General features: G+C 31.9%; 2 protein-coding genes across 2 annotated transcripts in view; one reads left to right on the top strand and one right to left on the bottom strand.

Moving 5' to 3' along the window:
* Ttc26 (tetratricopeptide repeat domain 26) overlaps positions 1 to 5,126 on the top strand; it is a 48,145-nt gene extending 43,019 nt beyond the window's left edge. The window contains exons 16-17 of the mRNA XM_035359467.2: positions 1,766 to 1,899; positions 3,718 to 5,126. Coding sequence (XP_035215358.1) covers positions 1,766 to 1,899; positions 3,718 to 3,829 — 246 coding nt within the window. The 3' untranslated portion in view covers positions 3,830 to 5,126. The remainder of the gene's footprint in view (positions 1 to 1,765; positions 1,900 to 3,717) is intronic.
* A 2,151-nt stretch (positions 5,127 to 7,277) lies between these two features.
* LOC118188940 (F-box/LRR-repeat protein 5-like) overlaps positions 7,278 to 22,206 on the bottom strand; it is a 46,949-nt gene continuing 32,020 nt past the window's right edge. The window contains exons 8-10 of the mRNA XM_035359466.2: positions 21,552 to 21,634; positions 14,933 to 15,493; positions 7,278 to 8,342 (exon numbers count right to left, since the gene is read on the bottom strand). Coding sequence (XP_035215357.1) covers positions 8,111 to 8,342; positions 14,933 to 15,493; positions 21,552 to 21,634 — 876 coding nt within the window. The 3' untranslated portion in view covers positions 7,278 to 8,110. The remainder of the gene's footprint in view (positions 8,343 to 14,932; positions 15,494 to 21,551; positions 21,635 to 22,206) is intronic.

The following is a 22,206-nucleotide window of genomic DNA, read 5'->3' as shown; positions in this document are numbered from 1 at the left end:
TTTTACCAGATGCATACACACACAAGGTGTCTCAATACCAGAGTTATAAACTTGTAGGTGTGTACCTCGATGATTAGGAATCACATGGCAATGCAAAGTCAAAACTGCTTTCCTGCTGTAGTAGACAGCATTTAGTCTAAGCATTTTCTTTAAAAAGTTTCACTTCACACACATGCACAGATGTAGTAGAATGGCTTATTATATGAATGAAATTAGCCAATATACATCTGGTATATGGAACTATGAAGTGAAATGAGCAAGTCATGCATGTAACTGCATGAGAAGCATTATCCAATGAGGTGTACTTCCGGCAGGGCCATTGCTAGACAGTTCTGCCACCTGCTACAGTCTCTGCAGATCCAACTTTTCTTGCCCTGCATCTCCCTAAATTGAGAAAAAAAAAAATTGCTGCCCCTAAATTTTAAAATTTTGTCACATCTAAATTTTGCTGCTGATTACTTTTCTAATTCTAAAATTTCTGCTGCCCAGTATGACTGCACTGGCCCCTGACTCCTGCCATGAATTCTTTGCATCCATCAGATATTAGCTGAAACAACTTCCTTCCAAAGAGCTCACATGAGCAAGTAACAAACAGCATGGATTTTACATATCAAGGAGACTATTCTGTCATGTACAGGATACTTCATGTTCAGTATGCAAGTTATTAGTACCCAAAGTGGAAGTTTTCCACTGCAGCATCTGGAGGATTCTTAAAGAAAAGAAAATGCATCCACGTCATATGCTGTGTACAGGCACTTCAGTGGGATGATTATGCATCTTGGATTGCTTTTGCATGATGTATCCTTTTTCTTGCATCTGTGATAGTCATTTAAGAGTTATGCTTCAAAAGGAAAGGAGTTTTCACTTTCCTTAATGCTCATATATAAGCTGAATCCTCATGCAGCACAAAGTTGGGCAGATAAAACCATTTCCACTTTTCTAAATGTTTAGGCAAGTATTGTGAGTTATCACTGCACCTTACTTGTTGCTTTTTCTTCTCAGCCATAGCAACTACTAAGTATTTCTGAAGATGTGTTATCACAGATTTCGGAAGATAAACTGTTTTCTGCATCTGTGTGACTCATAGTGGCTCCAGTATGATCGGATATTCCATCCTACTTATTTTGGCTATAATGTTCATAACCACTTGAACATAACCATTTGGCCAACAGTGGATTGGGCATGGTGGTCTTGCACGATCACTAGACCTATCGTGCCTTGATTATTTCTTCTAGGGCCATATAAAAACTCTGATATATGACAGCCTCATTGACAGTATCGAGTAACTGGTTGCACAGATCACTGTAGCTGCTTCAGAAGTTTGGGATATGCTCATAATCTTCTAAAAAATTTAAATTTCATATGTGGACATATCAGGCCTGCATTACAGTTCAAGAATATACATTTATTATTAAAATGCATATTCAATTAAACTTTCATTTCTGGTCTTTTCTGTGCATACTATCACATGCACAGATAATTTCTGACACTAAGCTGCTACATGATTCTTTCAAGTCATCTGGGTGCGTATTACACCTCTTACAAGTTCGTAACCCTAGTACTGAGACACACACACTATTTACATATATATATTAGAGGAAATTTATTTATCTACAGCCATTTGCATCCCTACATTTTATGTTTTGAGCATGATGAGATTTAAAAATTCAGAACATTATTAAATTTCACTTCATTTACAAATTTTAATTTAAATATTTTTTATGGAACTATTTATTTCAAAACATTCTGTACTGTACTTTCACAGATGGGGCAGTTTTTCTATGCAGCAAAAGCTTTTGACATTTTAGAACGATCGGATCCCAATCCTGAATTTTGGGAGGGTAAAAGAGGAGCATGTGTTGGAGTTCTACAAATGATTATTGCAGGGCATGAGCCAAGGTGACTATACAGTTTTATCTACTTTCAAAATAATATATAAATGTTACAATTTTCAAGACTGTATTTGAATTGATTTATTTCTAAGTTGTGATTTTAAATTTTATTAACTGCAACGTAATATTTTTTCCCCTCATGAAATTATTTTTACTTTTATTAAAAAGAAGAAAACACATAATGTGGGTTTAGTGTTAATCTATTCTTAAATTATGAACTTCATTATGTCTATTATAGGTGTTATATAGATTTTACTTATCATTACTTTATCATTTTGATGGTCATCAACAAGTTCAACTCGCATTCCAGTTATGCACTGCAGTAGGCCGAAACAGATACAGCTCACATTACAAATTTATAACTGACATATAATTGGCATACTCGGGAAGAAAGAATTACTTAAGCTCCCAATTGCCGAGGGATTTGTCCACATTTTGTAACATATAAAGGTTATTTGCATTTTTTTCAGGGGAGGGAGACTGAAATAACAAAATATATTTCCAGTACTCGTTTGGTTATTCAGTATCCACTGATATACTGCGAACAATCTGTTGGTGCATTTTGCTGATAAAATCTTTTTTTTTTTTACTTTTTTACTTCTACCAAGTACTGTTGACAATTGCATTCTAAATGACATTGGACATATTTTTATTCTCTGCAGTTTGTCTTGGCTTCCATTATGGACTCTGAGTAGCCAAGTGATGACAAATTCTACCACACTCCCACTTATTTCTCATTTTGCTGATCCCCATACAACTTCCATTATTTTGTGTGGTGAATAACTTCTCACAATCAAAGTTGACCTTGAAATAAAATACAAAAAACCGTCACCATTCTCTCTTGTTGCCCACTCCTCCAGAAAGAGAGAACACATTAATAAGAACAGAAAAGAAAACAAAATAAAAATCTCATATAATTAACAGAATCTGAAACAACTAGTATGGTTCCTAAATCCTGCAAGAATCAGAGTTATGGGTGTTATTTTTGGCAACGTATCAAAGGTACAAGAAAGCAACAGATACCATATTTTCCTTTCATTAAAAGAGAAAATAAAAACTGTAAAGTTTTACGGTTCTTTACAAAGAAAATATTCCTTAATATATAGGCCATCTGAGGAATACCTAACAGGTTAACAGTAAATCAAAAATTAAATCAAATCATCAGTAATTTTCATTTTATAATACAGTACTAAGTCTATAATCCGAATTCATCGGGACTTTGCGATTCCGGATTATAGATCAGCAATTTAAATCTGGTAAGATGGCATGCAGAAATTATGCAATTAAAAATATGAAACCGTAATTTATCAAAATTTACAAAAAAAAAAAAAAAAAAAAAAAAGCTTAATATTTATTTGTTTACTTTATTAAACATGTCTTTCAATGTAAGTTGTTTAGGTTGCTTCATTTTTTGTGCTAATACTTTCTCTTTAATTTTATAAACAGACATAATTTCTTGTTCAGTTACAAAGTTCCACTGTTCAAGTCCTGTAATTGCTGTGTCGAGAATACCGACTAACTTGTCAATCGAAATTTTTTCATTTTCAATAACCTCTCTTGTGAGAAACTGTGTACAAATAAGCATTTGGAAACATACTGCTGTATCATAAATACTGTCATTAGTTTAAGGTATGTGATAAATTAATAATGTTAGGAATTAGAAATATCAAAAGTATTTACGTTTGCACATTAAATGCAATATTTATTCAAAGTAAAGTCCGCATTAATAGTTGCCTCATATATCAAAACTGTGTAACCTGGAAATTATTTATATCCAAGTAGTAGTAGTTCTTGAGAGTCTAATTCAATTTCTTATTTTTTACAGCGAATCATTACAAGAAGTATTTCAAATTCTGCGCAGCACAACTAATCCACAAGCCGAAAAAATAATAAGAGTTGCTAAAAACTGGGCAAAAGAAAGTAAGCTAGCTGTATAATCAATTAATCGTTAGTTTTTGTTTCAAGCTTGTCGATACAATATAGACATTTACAAGAAACTACAAAATGAACTTGAAAGTGTACTTTTAAGAGAATTTTCTTAGATCACTCAAATACTGCATATTATAAAGTGAATTTTTACTTATATTTTTTCACTTTTTAAGCTGATTTTTAATTTAAATATTTGTATGGTTTGAGTAATTTACGTGCCTTGTTATGTCAAATCTGCTGGCATTCGAAAGGAATTTTTTTATACATTAAGATTTCTAATTTGTAGCACTTTATTTTTGAATGTTTAAGGACATGGAAGTGAAGAGTACTTTATACCAGATAAATTATAAATCATTTTATATTTAGAGACTGAAAGATATAAGTTTTATACATATCGCATAATACAAGTTTTAGCTGAAATCGTTGCATGGGCTTTAAATGATAATAACTTTAGATGTGTAGTCAACTCTCAATTTGCCCAATATACAGTGAATTCATCATTTATTGTGGTTAGCTATTGGATAGTACACAACTGATATTGATTAGTAGACTATTATAAATCTTGTATTGTCTAATATAGGTTTGTACTTTTTACTGATTTTGTAAATCTTGTTTGTTTACTTATTTTATCATTCATAATTTGCTAAAGAAAAACTTTTCTATAAGTGTTAATGTTTCTCCCATGGAGTCCTTCATAGAAATCTCTTACACAAAGCTGTCAATTCAAGTTTGATTTTTTTCCCCTTTCTAAAGCCACTAGTCAGAACTGATAACTTGAAAAAAAAAAAAAAACTTATGATAGATATTTTTAAGGAATTCTTATTTAGCAAACTATTATTTGGTAAGTGCACCTCATTAACAATAAACTGCAACTGATGTTTATATAAATAAACTATGCAATTTGTATAAACTAACTTAGAAATATTATTTTTTTCCCTGACTGTCTAAATGAGAATCGAAAAAACAAAAATTAGTTTTTTTAACTTTTATCATTAAATTCAAATTTTTTGCTCCAAAATCTGCTCTTTTCTCATATATGAGCAGCAGACTTATAAAATGTTTAATGTATGGCAATGAATTATTTCTCCCCCTGTTTAGATTAAAGCTTGTTGATGTACATTCTGTTAAAAATGCAAATATTCTAGTCACAGTTTGTTATGTTGCTGAGATTATATCATTGAAATATATGTGTTAAATTATAAATGTGCAATATTTTAACTTTTCATTTGTAATTGTTTTAAAATACCATTATAGAAAAATGAAATATATGTTTATTATATGAATAAATATGTTCATTTACAATGATGAATGTTTAAGTTAATAAATTATCTTTGTTATTCTATACATAAATTTAATCAGATTTTATAAAATAACAAATCAAGAAATAGCATTAAATAGACTGAAAAAAATCATTTCAGTTTCTCAGATTTTAAATAAAATAATGGAATTTGGACTTTTTTCCATATTCCAGTATTCTCTTAAATAAAAACTCCCAGAGGTCCTGCCACAAAACAGATATCCATGAAATTTATTTTGAACTTAATGATAATTTTGTTTAAAGGCCCTATGGACAGAAATTTTTAAGACCAGTTTTAACCAACTTATGAGTTAGTACAGATTATTAATGCCATATACTTGACCAGGGACACTTAATCTGGTCCCTACCACCCACTAATGAATGATTTCAGCTGGTAGGTGGACAGTAATTGTTTTTGTCCAGTGATGAAGATCAAGGATGATCAAAACACATACATGAATGTGTACATATACACATATGTGAAAGTTTAGTTCTTTACTCAGTTACTCAGCATTCTCCTGTTTCCATATATTTAATATGGTTTTGTCACTTCTCTTAGGCTTGTTCTGTGATTATAGGAGAAATGTCTCCAAGAAGCAAGTTTCTCCTCCTCCTATAATTCCTAGCCAGAACAATTTGGCTTAGACCAATGTCTCAGCTAGCTATGGGAGACATTTTGCGTTACAGATGAAAATGTTCCAGTTTCGTGAATCAAATATCCTGAAAGCTAAAAGTCTGGAAAATGTTCCTTTCGATGCGCTGCTGAGGGCAGGTATCATCGCTCGAGCTTCAAGTTGACTTTTTCATATTGAGGGTAGTATATATTAGATTTGTGAACAGAAGCACATATCTTTAGCTTAAACTAGGTTTTATAAATTGTGTATTGTATAGCTCATTAAAAAACTCACAGACAGTGCACAAAACAGATAAAACCGAAAACTTGGCGTTCGAGTGTTAATTTGAGCTCGGACCTTGATGGCAAACACTCAAATGCACATCGTTGGTTCACAAGGTCACAACCTCGCAAACGATTGCAAAAGTTAATTATCTAATCAAGGGCTGAATATTATCAACTAACTCCAACTCAAGTTAAGTTTGATACTATCCCCCCAAAGTAGCAGATTTTTTCCCCTTCACCATCTTCTATCCTGTCATCCTGGACTTACTGTGCTGCACTCATTCTACTTGAAGCGCCCTTCTATGGGACATGATGTTCTGACAGCCGGAACACAGCTTGAACTTTTCATGCTAATCTCGGCATAAAGTTGGAGTTAGTTGATAATATTCAGCCCTTGATTAGATAACTGTTGCAATCGTTTGTGAGGTTGAGAACTTGCCAACCAAAGATGTGCATTTGAGTGTTTGCCATAAACGTCTGAGCTCGAATTAACACTTGAGTGCCAAGTTTGCGGTTTTATTCGTTCTGTACACTCTCTTTGAGTTTTTCACTAAACTGATTGTGCAACTTTTGGTCTCATTCATTCGCTCTCCCAACACTGTTGTAAGTTCAGGTTGGAATTCTAATATTTCTCTTTTCTACCTCTCAGAATGGAATGTGACCCTATGTTCTATGGTAATTATTGCTCATTTGGATGAGTAATATTACCCCTCTTAATTTGTAAAAACAATTTAGAATCATCCTGTATATTTTTTTTTTAGTAAACTTCTACTCAAAAAATCACTTTGCAGTTGCACTAAATTAGGTTATTGTTAAACTGGTGGGATCTAAGAAAATTTCATTACCTACGATGTGGGGGGTAGGTATAAAAAGGTTGCCTACCACTGCCCTAGATATTCCAAAACTATGCAATTTGTATATTTTTTGTAATTGTGGAAGATTGTTTGCAGAAACACCAAAAAATTTCTATATACCCTCAGCTTCCAAATCCAAGATCTTAAAACCATCAAAATCTGCCGAGATTGAATTGAGTTTTATGCATAAAACCTGCAACTGCACCTTATGCCCGCTCTTGGATTCTCTATACACTGCCTTACTTCGGAGTCATGTAAAATTCTATTAGAACTTCAATGCATTACTCTCTTGGCTGTCAAAGTAGTTTATTCTAGTTATTAGGGAAGTGGTTCTAATAGTGTAACTTGACTCTGTACGTCACCTGAGTTTCTTTAAATCTTCAAATTCAGTTTTCTAAAAAAAGTAATCATTCGTAACACAATTTTATTGATATAAGAAGAAAAATACATTTTTTCAATGATACATATTCAAAGATAGTTCAGTTATTCAATTAATATAAATTCATACATTAATTAATTGTAATGCAATCATCTGATTGAAATAATTAATATATCAATTTTTAAATTTCAACTGCACTTTTTCCAAATCTGACAAAAAACTGTTCTGTGATGTGAATTTTGTAACCATGATTTAAAAAAAAAAAGCATAATTAAATTAGAATTTTAGGTATACTGAATTCCAGATTTATAATTAACTAATTTCTTACTGGCTGTTTACATTAAGATATTCATACAGCATATTTTAACATTAAAATTATGTTTGATGCTGAAATATTTTTTTCATTCCTTTAGTAAATTAAACATATAACAATGAAAAAGTTAAAATGCATTGAAAAAATGCAATACCAATAAATCTACTGACTACATAATTATAATTAAAATTTTAAAAAATCCTAATTACTTTTCACCTACTATGTTATCAACATATATTTTTAATTACATTTTTCATATAATTTTATAAGATAATGATTATCTTCCGAAAAGAAACAAAAATAAAATGTTGCATAGATTTAAAAGAGGAAAAAATGATGATTATAAAGATTATATTTGTAGAAATGATATAGCAGGAAAATATTTTTCCAGGTGTAAGAAAAACATTTTAATAGTTGACTCTGGTAACATTACTAGAGAGGTAATTTTAATTATAATCTATAATGAGGAATACGAATTTAATGGTATCTTTACAAATAAGCAGTTACAGGGTATTATATTTACATACATGAAAAAATACTAACACTGTTCACGACAACATTCGGCAGCAGCAAGCTCTAAACCTGCTTTCCAAATTTTGGCAACCATTTGCAGTTTCAGGATAAGGTCCATCCAAAATTTGATCGCAATAAAAAATATTTTCAGGCTGTAAAGATTTTAATGAGTCTGTGACAAAACGTAACCCAGGACCAGTCAACTGTGAACATCCTGACACATCTAACACTTCTAATGCACTCAGTATACCGGCCTCCAAAAGGCACCTGAAAAACAAAAAAGTATAGGCAGGTATTGATATATTTGAATGAATCTTTTAAATACATTGCAAAAAATACTGGGAGATGGCTTTCAAAAGTAGAAGATATTAGTTTTGGTGTCAATTGGAAACATGAAACCATGCAATTATTCATACGAAAAGAATGACGGCTTGCTCAAGTGTCACTATCATTGGATCTTAGGTAACTGGGAAAATTATTCATGATATTCATCATAAACTCATGGTCATGTTATAAAGTTCATGCACAATGAATGTCAATCTGCACATATTAATTTACTTTCAGTGCCAGTATTATTGTATAGCAGAATCAATACTGAATTCCAGCATGCACATCATTGTGGAAAGAAGTAGCCTATATACAAAAATTCACACTGATTAAGGCTCAAAGAAATTAAAGTGTAGCAAAACAATTAACAAGTGGACCACTAAGAACAAATTTTGTGAAGCAAGCAATGCTGTCATATACTTTGACAATAAAATGGTTGAGTGATCAAGTAAGACGCAAAATTCTGAGACTAAATTTTCTAGAAATTTTTAAAAGATCTCCAACATGTAGATGTTATGATAGGAACAAAGATTAAATCTACATCATATTAGCATGCAGGATTTAAGATTATTGACTAAATGTCCCAATAATTTTGATAAAATAGCATATATTTGGTCACAACTAATATATACAACATAAAAATATAAATATAAATAAACAAATTTCAAGTAATATTTTCAAAAAAATTAAGCGTACACCATGCTTAGGTACTTTTTCGTAGTATTATAAAATCATAGCATAACTATTATAATATTTTTCAGTTGTAAATTTATATATTAAAAAAAAATACATGTAGTAATTTATAATTTTTAAATTAAAACTTTAATAAATACCAAATAATAATATAATTAACTACAATTAATATAAAAAATACTGTACTCGTTTTCGAGCAATTTTTTTAAAATTATTTTATTTATGTATTTTTTCATTTAATAAAGAAAAATCATTTTTTCCCCAAAATCTAGTTATTTGTTAAACATATATCTTCTCTACAAAGAACAGTCATGTTTAAAAGGTTTTAATTAAGGAAAGAGTTTGGGTAATGTTTTATTATTTTAAGTTTGCTGAAGCTTTTATCATTATACAAATAGTAACTAGCAACCTTAAAAATATTTTTAACACTGTTTCTGAATATGGATGCAATTAAGCTAAAGTATGTTCCTAAATTATTCTTAAAAGATGTAACCTTGCTTTTGTAAATAGAATTAGTGAAAATACTTAGTTTCCAAAACTAGGTATTTCTGATGAAATTTTGAAGTCATTTATATCATGTGGAAATTTAAGCTCCAGTTACAAGCTCCTACTTTTAAAATACCTAAATTAAACAACCAATTAGAAATTGCAAGCTAATACTTAAATTTCCAACAGTCAGAAACTGGAAACTATCTTGTATATTTTTCGTATTTCCTTTTAATTGTAAGATTAGCCAAAAATCATTTGACATAATATGATTAAACATGAAAACGCAAACTGTTTGTGCAAACGATATTTGTGGTGTTATAACAGAATAAAAAATATACAAAAAATTTATAATATTTCTTCAGTATTAAAATATTTTAAATCGAAATCATATTATGAATAGTTGAATAATATACAGCGAAGTCAGCTTGGGGTTCTTTCCAAATGGTGTCATCACTTTCCAGAAACTGCCAGTTTTTCATATTTGAAGGCTGATGGGTCCTTCACTGCATTAAAATTTTCTCATACATGTATACAAATACATTAAAAAAAAAGAGTTCATGAAATGAATACGAAGATTAATGCAAAGAATGTTGCTGTATCATTCGAGTTCAAATACTCAGACCTATAACTTTTCACACAGTGTATATAAATATCCTGCTTCTGCAAACCGGTCACTTTTAATTTTAAGATTATGAGAATTTTATGATGTCCTACGTATTTATCAGACAGATTTTTTATCTTTCCTTCTATATCTATTAACTATTATAGAGAGGAAAATACTTAAAGAAATTAAGATTTAATCAAATATTTAGTAATCTGTGATTGCCCACATGTACGTTTTATACAGTATTGTTTAGGGTGTAGTTACAAGGCCTGAAATTTAATAAATGATAAGACACTTTATCATTTAATTATTATATACCATTTGAATGTTGAAGACCACTTCTCAAATGATATAAAAAAGTTCGGTACTTATGTGTCATAGCGGGCTTGATGAGAAAGAGGAATTGTCATGTTTCTGCCTTGGCAAAAAATAAGTCTATGGTTACTATCTTCACATTAGTTCACACTTCTTCAGCCAGTGAAATGTTAAAATAAAATAACACGCTGAACAAATATTAATTTAGAAGTCAAACAACAAAAATCAGCGTTATATTTGCAAATTTTCACAGAACTAGTTTGAACGGTTTTACCGAACCATCAGCTCGGCTGCCAAAGCGCAAATGAACGAGATAAGATATAGTGATTCAATAAGATAATATAAAAAAGGCTGGACAGAAGATAAGCTACTGGTGCCATCTATTGATAAAAAGAGAACTAAAACATAATTTCTTTAAAGGCTGAAGGCAAAAGATGGATTGGAATTAGAGTCGTTAATTAGAACAGAAAGTTTTTTTTTTTTTTTTTTTTTTAATGTAAAACGCCTCTAGAAAATCTAATTCACCAATGGAAGATGGTTTTTGAATAATTTTGGCTGCAGAAAAATTGAAAATGTGATTTTTCGGACCAACAATACTGGGCAACAGAGAACTTCTGTGTTTCCTTTTTTCTAACATGTGCCTTATGTTCCTTCACGTGAAATTTTGAGGCTGTCTTAATTTGACCAATGTAAATTAAACCTCACTGGCAAGGAATCCTGTAAATACCCAAGAATTCATATCCGGAATGAGGTCCTTGAGTACGGAACTCGGAATTTTATTGATGGGAGAATAAATGACCTGAAAGTTAAATTTCTTTAAAATACGTGCAATTTCATAGCTAATTGATGGAAAGAAAGGAATGACAACAGAATTCTTAAAATCTTCTAAAACAAGAGTATGCCTCTTGGTGTGCTTAAACGAGAATTTTTTAACTGCTTGATTAATAATGTTGAGTGAAATGCCCCTGTCAACAGCTACTGCTTTTAAATAATTTAGTTTTTGATCTAGAGGCAGTTTGGTGCAGCAAACTTGAAGTGTACGGAAAACATAGGAATAAAATGAAGATAACTTTTGTTTAATCGGATGGAACAATTTGAAGTGTGGCATATGGCTAACCGATGATGGTTTACAGTAAACTGTAGTACTGAAGTTGGATGTGACCAAAATGTCAAGAAACAGAAGAGAATTGCAGGTCTCAAGTTCAAAAGTGAACTGAACAGCAGCATCAATGGAATTCATTGCTAAAAGAACTTTATTTAAATCATCTTTATTACCATCAAATAGGGTAAAAGTACCGTCTACGTGGCAGAACCATACCGGGAAGTTTAAAGTTTCAAATAATTTTTATTCATAATATAATAATGCATGTAAATATCAACCAGAAGGGATTGACGGGGCTTCCCAAGGCTAATCCCTCAGTTTGCTTGTAATACTTATTTTGGAAAACAAAATGCATTTGTTTCAAACAGAGTTGAGTGAGGGTTCATGAATTCTGGTTTCTAGACATCTTAATGCACCCTCCACTGTAACATAAGTGAATAATGATTTTACATCAAAAGAAACCATGAGTAAATTTCTAGAAGAAATCCTTTTAACTTTTTTTAAAACCTTGAATTATATATATATATATATATATATATATATATATATATATATGTGTTATTTTCTAATATAACATAGTTGAAAATCTAGAAACTAAATATTTAGCTAATGGGTACGGACGGGGCTGTGCCTAAATTTGATACAATAGGGTGGAAATGAATACCACTTTTATGAATTGTAGGAAGAGCATATAATTTGGCGCCATTTGCAACAGATGGGATAAGAGACTTTTAAGTTGGTCAAAGGATTTGTGAATATTTGATCATAGTTTTTATTTTTGAGAGGTTCAAAGGGTCTTTAGGGATCGCATTACATGGTCCTTCGTTTAAGAGTTTAGTTACACCACCAATGTAAGCGTTCTTGTCCATAACGACTATCTGGCCACCTTTGTCGGCCTTTGAAATGATAATGTCCGGGTTTTGCGCATTGTAGCTCTTTCTCTCGCATTGAGATTTGCTTTCAAAGGCTTATTGTTGAATTTCCCATTATGAGCGATAAGATAACTAATCATTCCTCTGTGTATCTGAAACTTTCCTGAATTTGAAAGCTTTTTAGCTTGATAGGAGTCAAAATCTTTGGAAAAACTTTTCACACTGTATGATACTAATGCTAAATGAAAACAGTAGAAAATTATATTTCCTGCTTGTATTTTCAAAAAATTTATTTTTAACAGCCAAATGAATAAATGTTGATATAAAAACATATCCTTCCAAAATTTTTTAAAAAAGAAAGAACTGAAGAAAATTTTTGAAGTACTTAAATGAATTTTAAAAATTCTAATAGATGCTAAATTTGATGCATCTTGCAAAACTTACCAGCACACTGTTTGATATACTTACTATAACAGCTTTCAAAATGAAATACTGGTATTTACCGGTTATTCTAGCATATATTTTATGGTGATAATGTTTTTAAGAGGAAGACTAAGACTTTTCAGAAATAAAGCATCTCCAGCAACATTTTAGTAACCCTTATCTATTTCTAATCTTCACTTTTTTGGGGGTGGGGGGTGGAAGACAATATCTATGAGACAGGTTCAGTAACAACCATTTACATTTTTTTCCCCTTTTTCTTCTCATTTCTTCAGTGAAGAAGAGCAAAATTAATGTACTGAAAAATACATTTGTATCTCTCTTCTATCTGTTATAGATACACATTTATTAATATGACAAGAATGAATAGCTTACAGAATCTGTCACACATTGAGTAGAAGTTACAGCTAGAGATAAAAAAAAAAAAAAAAAATGTTGTTAAAATGTCACTGTTTTGTCATCAACAAATTACTGCTAAGAAAATGAAGGGAAAAATTGATAAATAGCAAAATACTATCAGGAAACACAAATATTATTAATACAATTCACTCTAACAAAGAGAAATCCCTTAAATTGCATGTTGTTTCAAGATTACAATACAAAATAAAGTCTGAAGTTGTTTATACTTACTGATGAGATGTTTAAATATTCCCTTGTATTTCTACACAATGCATTTAATTCTTGGCCATATAAAAATATGTAGGAACAAAAGGTATTGAAGTTAAGAAATTCAAATCCTGTAATTGCAAAGTGTGATGAACAAAAAAATGCATGTCATTCACTAAAAATAAGATATTAATTAGCGAATCCAAAAGCTGCAAAGTTCATCTGTTTTTCAAAGTCATTGGAAGTCCACTTATTCTACAGCAATCCAATGGAAATTCAGAGCACAAATATTTCTTCATAATAAAATATATGCATTGGTATTAAATATCAGTCAATACAGATTAAATATTTCTACTATCAAAAACTCATTATTGAATCTAGAAATAAAAATAGTTAACAAATTTCATATATAACAAAAACGGCTACAAAAGTATTAAATTTAACTAAAAACATTTAAATAAATCCTTGGAAATATAGATTTTAATGAATAAAATTTAAAGGGATGGTACTTGGGGTATTAGCTGGAACCTGCAGATACTCCACCAAAAATCCATTAGCACCTTCTGGTAATAAAATATATTTTCAACATCAGCTTATTGATTAAATAAGTATTTGATTACCATCTGGCCATCACACCAATTAGACTATTATTTTCTGCAGCTTATCTCTACTTCCAAATGAACTCTGCTAAATAAAAAGGAAATGACTTCTCTCAAATAAATTCCCAATTCTTAATCTAGCACTTTATTGGAAATTGTTAACATCAGACTTCTATTATTTACACTCTATAACCGAAAAAAAAAATCGATGCACAATGAAGAAATCATCAGATTGCTTTGAAATTCCATATGCATAAATTTTTTTTTACCAAATGTGCAAATGATTATGAATAAATAGTGCAATCTCCAGCGTATCGAAACTGCGCATCCACCAGATGTACATAAGGAGCTGTTCTTGAACAGTTATTAAAAATTTGTTGCATTACGATTTAGGATACCTTTCAGCGGCTGAAAAAATGCATTGCCATGGGATTCGAGCTCATTATGAACACTGGTACAACTAAAACTATTACACCAATATAACTAAAAGATGCCATCCTCAAACTCAAATGCTCCCCCAGCGCAAAAATCAAAATTGCATCTTGCTAATGAAATCCAATACACTTTTCCAATGTCATGACAATGCTAGCAGGAAACTAGAATCATGGCTGTTGTTAATGGAGGTACAATAGTGAATACCAGCTAATACCTGAGTACTGACTAATATCTTTGAAAATATATATTTTAAATGAATAAAAATTCAATTTTTATTATTCTTCCTCAACACAAACTCATATAAAATTTTATAACAAGCAAATTTTGAAAATAAACCAATAAAATCCTTAAAATTCTCATTTTTTTACACTTACCTCAATCCTTCATCAGTGATTTTTTTACAACCAGAAAGATTAAGATACTTTAGGGATCTGGCATCACAACTAGCATGGGGTAATTCATTAGACGATGAATCGTTTACTAAAGTCCCTGTCGTCTTTAAGATACTGCTAGCACCAGAAGAATATAAAGCAGGTCCCGACTGCATTTGAAATTGTTCACTACAGTTCATGAAAGGACACTGCAAAGATAATTTTGCTAAATGGCACATCACCCCATTTTTTTGCCAGAAGCATACAGAAGTGCAAAATTCATTTGCTCTACACTGATAACATGGACTGGATCTTTGCAGCCAAAGACCACTCTCCTCTATTTCACAAAAACAGTCATTGGGATTTTCACATGGCAGAAAACGATTTTGATACCTTTGACAGTCTTCAAGGTACACATCTCGAAGATTGTGAGATGCATTGGGTACATGAGGTGGCAACATAGCCATGCAATCAGCTAGCCTGAACAGACCTAAATTAGTCACTGCCTTGCATCCAGACATATCTAAATGCTGCAAGTACAAGCAGCAAGAATATTCTTTTAACCTGCAAAAGGAGAGAAAATGTAACAGAATAAAGAACAGTTTTCAACACGTTTTTAAAAATACATTTTAAAAATGAATGAATAAAAAATAAAAGAAACAGTTTAGAGACACTGTGCGACCAAATTAAAGGTTTCTCAGTTAGAATGTTGCATAATACTATGGAGTCAGAAAACCCCACAGTGTGTATCACAAAACTGAAACATGCTTTTCATATCACTCACATAACATTTCTCACACACGGTGTCATTTCAAGACCTTATAAAATTGGAAGAATGAGGTTCATTACTCAAGAGTTTGTACAAAATGACCAAAGAATCAAACAAATCGGTTTCCGAGAAAAATGTGAAAGAAAAAACTTTATGCCACAAAAGTTAGTCTTTATTGGAAAAGATAAAAACTAATAGATATAGCATGGCATTTATGTAAGAAAATGATCACATGGTTGTGAAGGTATACCAATTAGATTCCCAAACCCAATCTAATGACACAGGTATTTTGTACCCAATTACACCCAATTACCTTAAATAAGATGTTCAAAATGATCAGCACATAGTTCTCAGGCCTACATAACCATACTCCCATGTCCAATCCAACAGCCTGGGTTCTCTGTGCCCAATCAATCTCAAACAAAAGAATTCAAATGTACAACCATTTCATCATACTACAGCGATAGGCCATGGATGTTATCAAGAAAATTAGTTACCACATCATGGAAATGATGTTTGGTAAGCTGTTAAGACAAACGTGTAATAAAGTGGCAATATGGCTATGTGTTCAAATTTTCCATAAGCATTGTTGAAAATCATCTTAATGCAGACCTTACCTGCTTGAGTAATGAAATGGGTACAGCTTTGTTGCTCATAATAGCGTAAACTTATTATTCCTTCTATTTACATTAAACTGTTATGCCTAATATATACAAGATGCACCTGAAAAGTTCAATGAATGCTCCCATATGTTAAAAACCATGTTGTTTAGAATGAGATGCCAATGCATACACATTCACAAACATGCCAGGAAGCGCCCCCTATCAAGCAAATCAATGAAGTGAAGCAGTGGCACACACTGTGACTAAGCTAATGGACTCAATGTAAAATGTCACACAAGACATACCATGTGTCATTGCAAAATGGAGCATGCCGTTAACATGAAGTTTAACTTCAAATTTGGGAAAATGGCAACAGAGACTCATGAAATGCTAATGCAAGTGTATGGTGTTGAAGCCGTGAATAAAAAAGGTGTGTTCGAGTGGTTTAACACTTGAAACACTTCCGGTCAACCGCCAACAAGCTCAATTCCAGACAGCATAGAACAAATGTGGATGTTTGTGGATAATCGGCGGCTGTCTTTGAAAATTATGGCAGAAAAGTTGAAGATAAGAAAAGATTGCCGTTAACATGAAGTTTAACTTCAAATTTGGGAAAATGGCAACAGAGACTCATGAAATGCTAATGCAAGTGTATGGTGTTGAAGCCGTGAATAAAAAAGGTGTGTTCGAGTGGTTTAACACTTGAAACACTTCTGGTCAACCGCCAACAAGCTCAATTCCAGACAGCATAGAACAAATGTGGATGTTTGTGGATAATCGGCGGCTGTCTTTGAAAATTATGGCAGAAAAGTTGAAGATAAGAAAAGATAATGTAAGTACTATTGTTTACAAACATTTGTACTGCACACGCTGACAGATGAGCAGAAGCAAACTCTGATGGAACTGTAATTCTGTTCTTCAGCACCCTTCTTATTCTCCAGATTTTGCACTGCCAGACTTTTTTTTGTTTTCCTGCCTTAAAATTAGCCCTGAAAGACTTACACCTCATAGATGCTGCAGATATCCAGCAATGCATGACCACAGTGCTTCGAGCAATTGCACAGCTAATGGTGATTACTTTGAAGGCCAGTAAAGGTATTTTATTTGTAAATGTTGTTTCCTTTATTTTCTGAGACCATTCACCGAACCTTTCAGACATACCTTGTGTGTACTCAACTGCAGATCTGGTTCTACTCCACAGCATTTCATCTTCCTGTGATGATAAAAGACCATCATGATTTCTGCTACCAATGCTGTGGAAATTTTTCTATCAGGAGAATGCTTCCTGTATTTTTCAGTCAGTCATTAAAACTGTGAGTGAATCATTAAACCTGTGCACCAGAATTACATTATAATTGATAGTGACAGGAATACCATTTCATCATTCTCAGTCTGTAAAGCATTACTATTACACTCACTAGAGACAAAATATCTCTCTCAATATATGAATACTGAGAGATATTATTATCCAGAGAATTTGCTGCTATTTGGTAGTTTTCAGATGCTGCTTTAAATGAGCCAAAATCCAGTTATTCATTTACATAATCCAAGGGATATTCAGAAAGTAAGGAACATTTTGGAATTAAAAAGAAACTAAGTACAAGGGAAAAAAAATATTATATGCATCAGAAAGAGAGACTAAAATTCTACTTTTCCACATAGTCACCAAACAAACTGAGGCACTTATCATAGCGGCAGATAAGCTTTGAAATTCCTTTGTCATAGAATTCTGCCACCTGCAATCTCAGCCACTCAGTGATGCACAACCGCAGCTCCTTGTCGTCGTCAAAGCGCTGTGTTGCTAGCCAGTTCTTCATTCTTGGAAACAAGTGAAAATCACTACGTGCAAGATCGGGACTATAGGGCAGATGAGGAAAAACCTCCCATTTGAATGAATTAAGGAATTCTTGACGGTTTGCCGTGTGAGGTCAGGAATTGTCGTGCAAAAACAAATTTTGGACGTCAACTTTCCTTGTTTTGAACTGCTCTCCTAAGGTTGCGCAAAGTTTGACAGTACCGTTCAGAGGCACCACGTTCGAGAAAATCAATTAGAAGTGTGGCACCACATTCATTGGCACGTATGGCACCACGTTCGAGAAAATCAATTAGAAGCACACCTTGCCTATCCTAAAACACAGTCACCATAATCTTCTTTGGTGACAAGGTTTGCAAACATTTTCTTGGTCTTTTGGGAGAACTTGTGTGCCCCCACTTCATGGACTGTAATTTTGTCTTGCAATTCACGTGTCTCACCCACGTCTCGTCACCAGTTATGATTCTATCCAGTAATGAATCACCATGTTTGTCATAGGCCTCCAGAAATGTCAAAGCTGCCCCAATTTGCTGACCTTTATGGTTGTCTGTAAGCAATTTCGGCACCCATCTAGCACAAAATTTGCGGTGGCCTAGCTTTTGTGTGACAATTTCAAACGACAAAGTCCGTGAAACTTGTGGAAAACTAGCTCCGTTATTGTGAAATGGCGGTTTTCACAAATCTTTTCATCAACTTTAGCGATTAGTTCGTCAGTTACAATGCTAAGGCGTCCACTCTTGTCTTCATCATGAATGTTAGTTCGGCCATTTTTAAACTGAATGCACCATTTCCTGATTGAACTTTCATTCATTACGTTGTTTCCATACACTTCACACACTTGCTGATAAATTTTCATTGGTATTTTAGGTTTTTTGCCAACAAAAATGTATCACAGACCGCACCTCACAACTGGCAGGCTTTTCAATTGCAGCACACATTTTAAATTTGAATATCGAAAAAACGGGCAGCGTGGAAATGTTCCCATTGTGGTGGCTGGACGTCGACTGTGATGACAAGCACGCAGACACCAAAATATATGTGATCGATGCGCACCTAGCAACGTCAGACGGAAACGTTCCTTACTTTCTGAATAGCCTAAGTAGATATGCATTTACCTTTGATTATGTGAATGCTTTTACAAGTATAATGATCAACAAATCATTCCTCTTGTTTATTTCATTTTGTGTTCATTGTATTTTCACGCATGTCCTGTTACAGCTACATAGATTTTATTCTCATCTAGATTCTCACATTTCTAACACAATTTATTTTCTGCACATTGTATGTAACTTACCTTTTTTACCCTTGTTTTATACATTCTAGAAGTGTGATTCTAAGTCATTTTTTTATGTCCTGCAAGGTTTATGTGAGCTTGTACATCACCCTTGTATATTTAATATGTATATTTATTAACTTGTATATTTATTCTGACGATACTAATGCATATTATCCTGAGACAAGTTTAACCAAACTAACTGCAAAAGTGCCTAACCCAGTCTATCTGATAATTAGTAAATGCAGTTATTTCAATGATTAATACCTGTAACAATACTCAGTAATTAATTTATTTGGCAGTAAAATCATGCACTGATATCAACAAAAAATTTTAAAGCCATCATTACAATTACATACAACTGAATACAGAGTAACGTACTCAATTTGGTACTCTTCCGTTATCGGGAGCAGATTTATAAATATAAGTATATACGCATGTGTGTAAGATGTGTATGGGTATATATGCATATAGAAACATACATAGGTACATACTTATATACATACATCCAGACACACATGCATACATACAGACTTTTCTGACTCAGAGACCGATAACAAAAGAGTACCCACAATTTTATCACTCCATTTCCAACTTACATAGACTTTTTTGAAAGAATTATAAATAATATGTTTTTAAAATACAGTAAAAGCTCAGCTATTAGTGGAGATGTTGCCAATCTCTCAGTATAAATATTCACATTACATCACCATTGTTTATCCACTTTCAAACTCTACTCTGGCTTTACACCCAGATCTTGTAACTTTGAAAATACACCACTTCTTGCAGTCCAAAATTTGAATAATTTTTTCAAAATGTGAGGATGGCTTATTGAAAATTAATCAGCTTAATCGATTAATCTAGAATTAATTAGACTGGCTTATATAGCATTACGAGCACTATAAAGGCATAAAAAAATTTCATTCACTACATTTTCCAGGGAAAACTTCTTTTCTGAAAATTCTTATATATTCCAGTTATTTGAGCTTTTTAGTTAGTTGAATGCTGGATAGTCAGGCTTTTACTGCAGATAAATTCACATTTATATTAACTTCTGTATTTGTACTTTCAAACAATGTTCAGAACCCCCAAAAGATGTGCATTCACTACCAAAATTAGTATTTTCTGATTATCGGAATCCTCTGCGAAACTAGGCAACCCACAACATCACCAGAATATATTTGCACAGCATCCCAGGAACGCACATGTCCGTAGCAGACGTGCTGATATCTGCCTTCAAAATCAATGATTATTTTTCTGATTAGTGTTTATTTTCAGTTAGTGTTTGTGCATTTGAATACATTTTTTTGTTTTCCTCATAAGAAACTGTAAAGAAGCTGTGAAGTTTGCTGGCTGATGAAAAGGAAATTGTTATATTTTTTGAGAAATAGAGAGTTGAGTTTTGTTTTTAAGAAATGTGGTGCTTAGAGAATGCCAAAATTAATTTTATGGATTTTTTAAAATAAAAACAAATTGCTGTGTAGATGGGGAAAACGAGAGTGCGAACAATGTCAAGTGTATCAAATCTCTGACGTTTTTTGAAGATAGAACAGATCACTGCATACTTGGAAAAAACAGTGCCCACCCCCCCCCAAAAAAAAGAAAGAAAGTGTGAAGGGGTACAGAAAGTAATTTATTACAAATAATTCTTCATTTTTAATTTTGGTAATTAGTAGCTGTTTTATGTAATTCTTAGTGCAGCATAATTTTTAAAACAACTGTTGTCTTTTATGTCTTAAGAGGCTGTTTGTTATCTTTCATGCCTTAATGAAAAATTAGTCACGAATGGTTAATGACTTTTCAGAAGAAGGGTACAAATCATTAGAAAGGACCCCAAAATCTTTACTTTTTTACTATTTAAAGTGAACCTATAATGGCAGAGAACCATTAAATTGTTAACTAAACAGTCATTAAGTCTAAATCATTAACTAAGACGAATTTATTTGCATTATTCAATTCAAATTTTACTTTTAGTCCCTCAGATGTCTAATTTTCAATTCACAAATCAGTTATCAATCTTAAACAAGTTCATCAAATAACCGACCACCTATACTGATACAGTAATTTACTTCTGTAAAAATATTTGTTGTAAAGCCAAGTGACAATGTATTACATTGCAAGAACAATAAAATGCAACACATGAATACAAAAGAAATTTTTCATACCCTTTGAAAGCAGAATCCAAAATTGTTGTGTATGAAATATCTAAATATGCCACATTTGGACACTGAATTAGAATTGAACGCAACTAGAAGAAAAAAAAACATAGACAGTTTCAAAATTTATGCTTCTGTATAATGATGAGCACATTATTTAAAATAAAAATATTGAATCATTGAACTAAATATATATATTAGTTAAAACATTTTATTAAATTTTAGTATTTCATTATATTTAAAACAGGCAAAGTATATAAAAATAAAATAATGAAGAATACTTTATATGAATAATCTAACCTATTGGAATACTTGCAATAGTTGTCATAGGTATTTATAATTATTATAATATATTATAGGTAAGGTAATTATCATTATTATAATTATTCAATTAATATAGTGTATTAAAACATTGTTTATAATCATAAACCTAATAATAAAATCTTAACATACAAAAATTACAATTTTGAATCTCTGCACAGAAAAAGAAATTTGATTTTACTGCTTGAATATCATATATAAATCACATTAGTTCAACACAAAAATAGATTTATAACTTTTACACAGTATTAGAATTAGGCAAATATATCACTATGCCTACGTATAAAGAACTAATAATTACACTTAAAACAACTTAGCATATTCCTTTAAAATAGTAACAGCC

Source organism: Stegodyphus dumicola, chromosome 9 (genome assembly GCF_044657685.1).
Source record: "Stegodyphus dumicola isolate Sdum_Otavi_A_Nest chromosome 9, ASM4465768v1".
Taxonomy (NCBI): domain Eukaryota; kingdom Metazoa; phylum Arthropoda; class Arachnida; order Araneae; family Eresidae; genus Stegodyphus; species Stegodyphus dumicola.
This window is presented reverse-complemented; position numbering and strand designations above follow the sequence as displayed.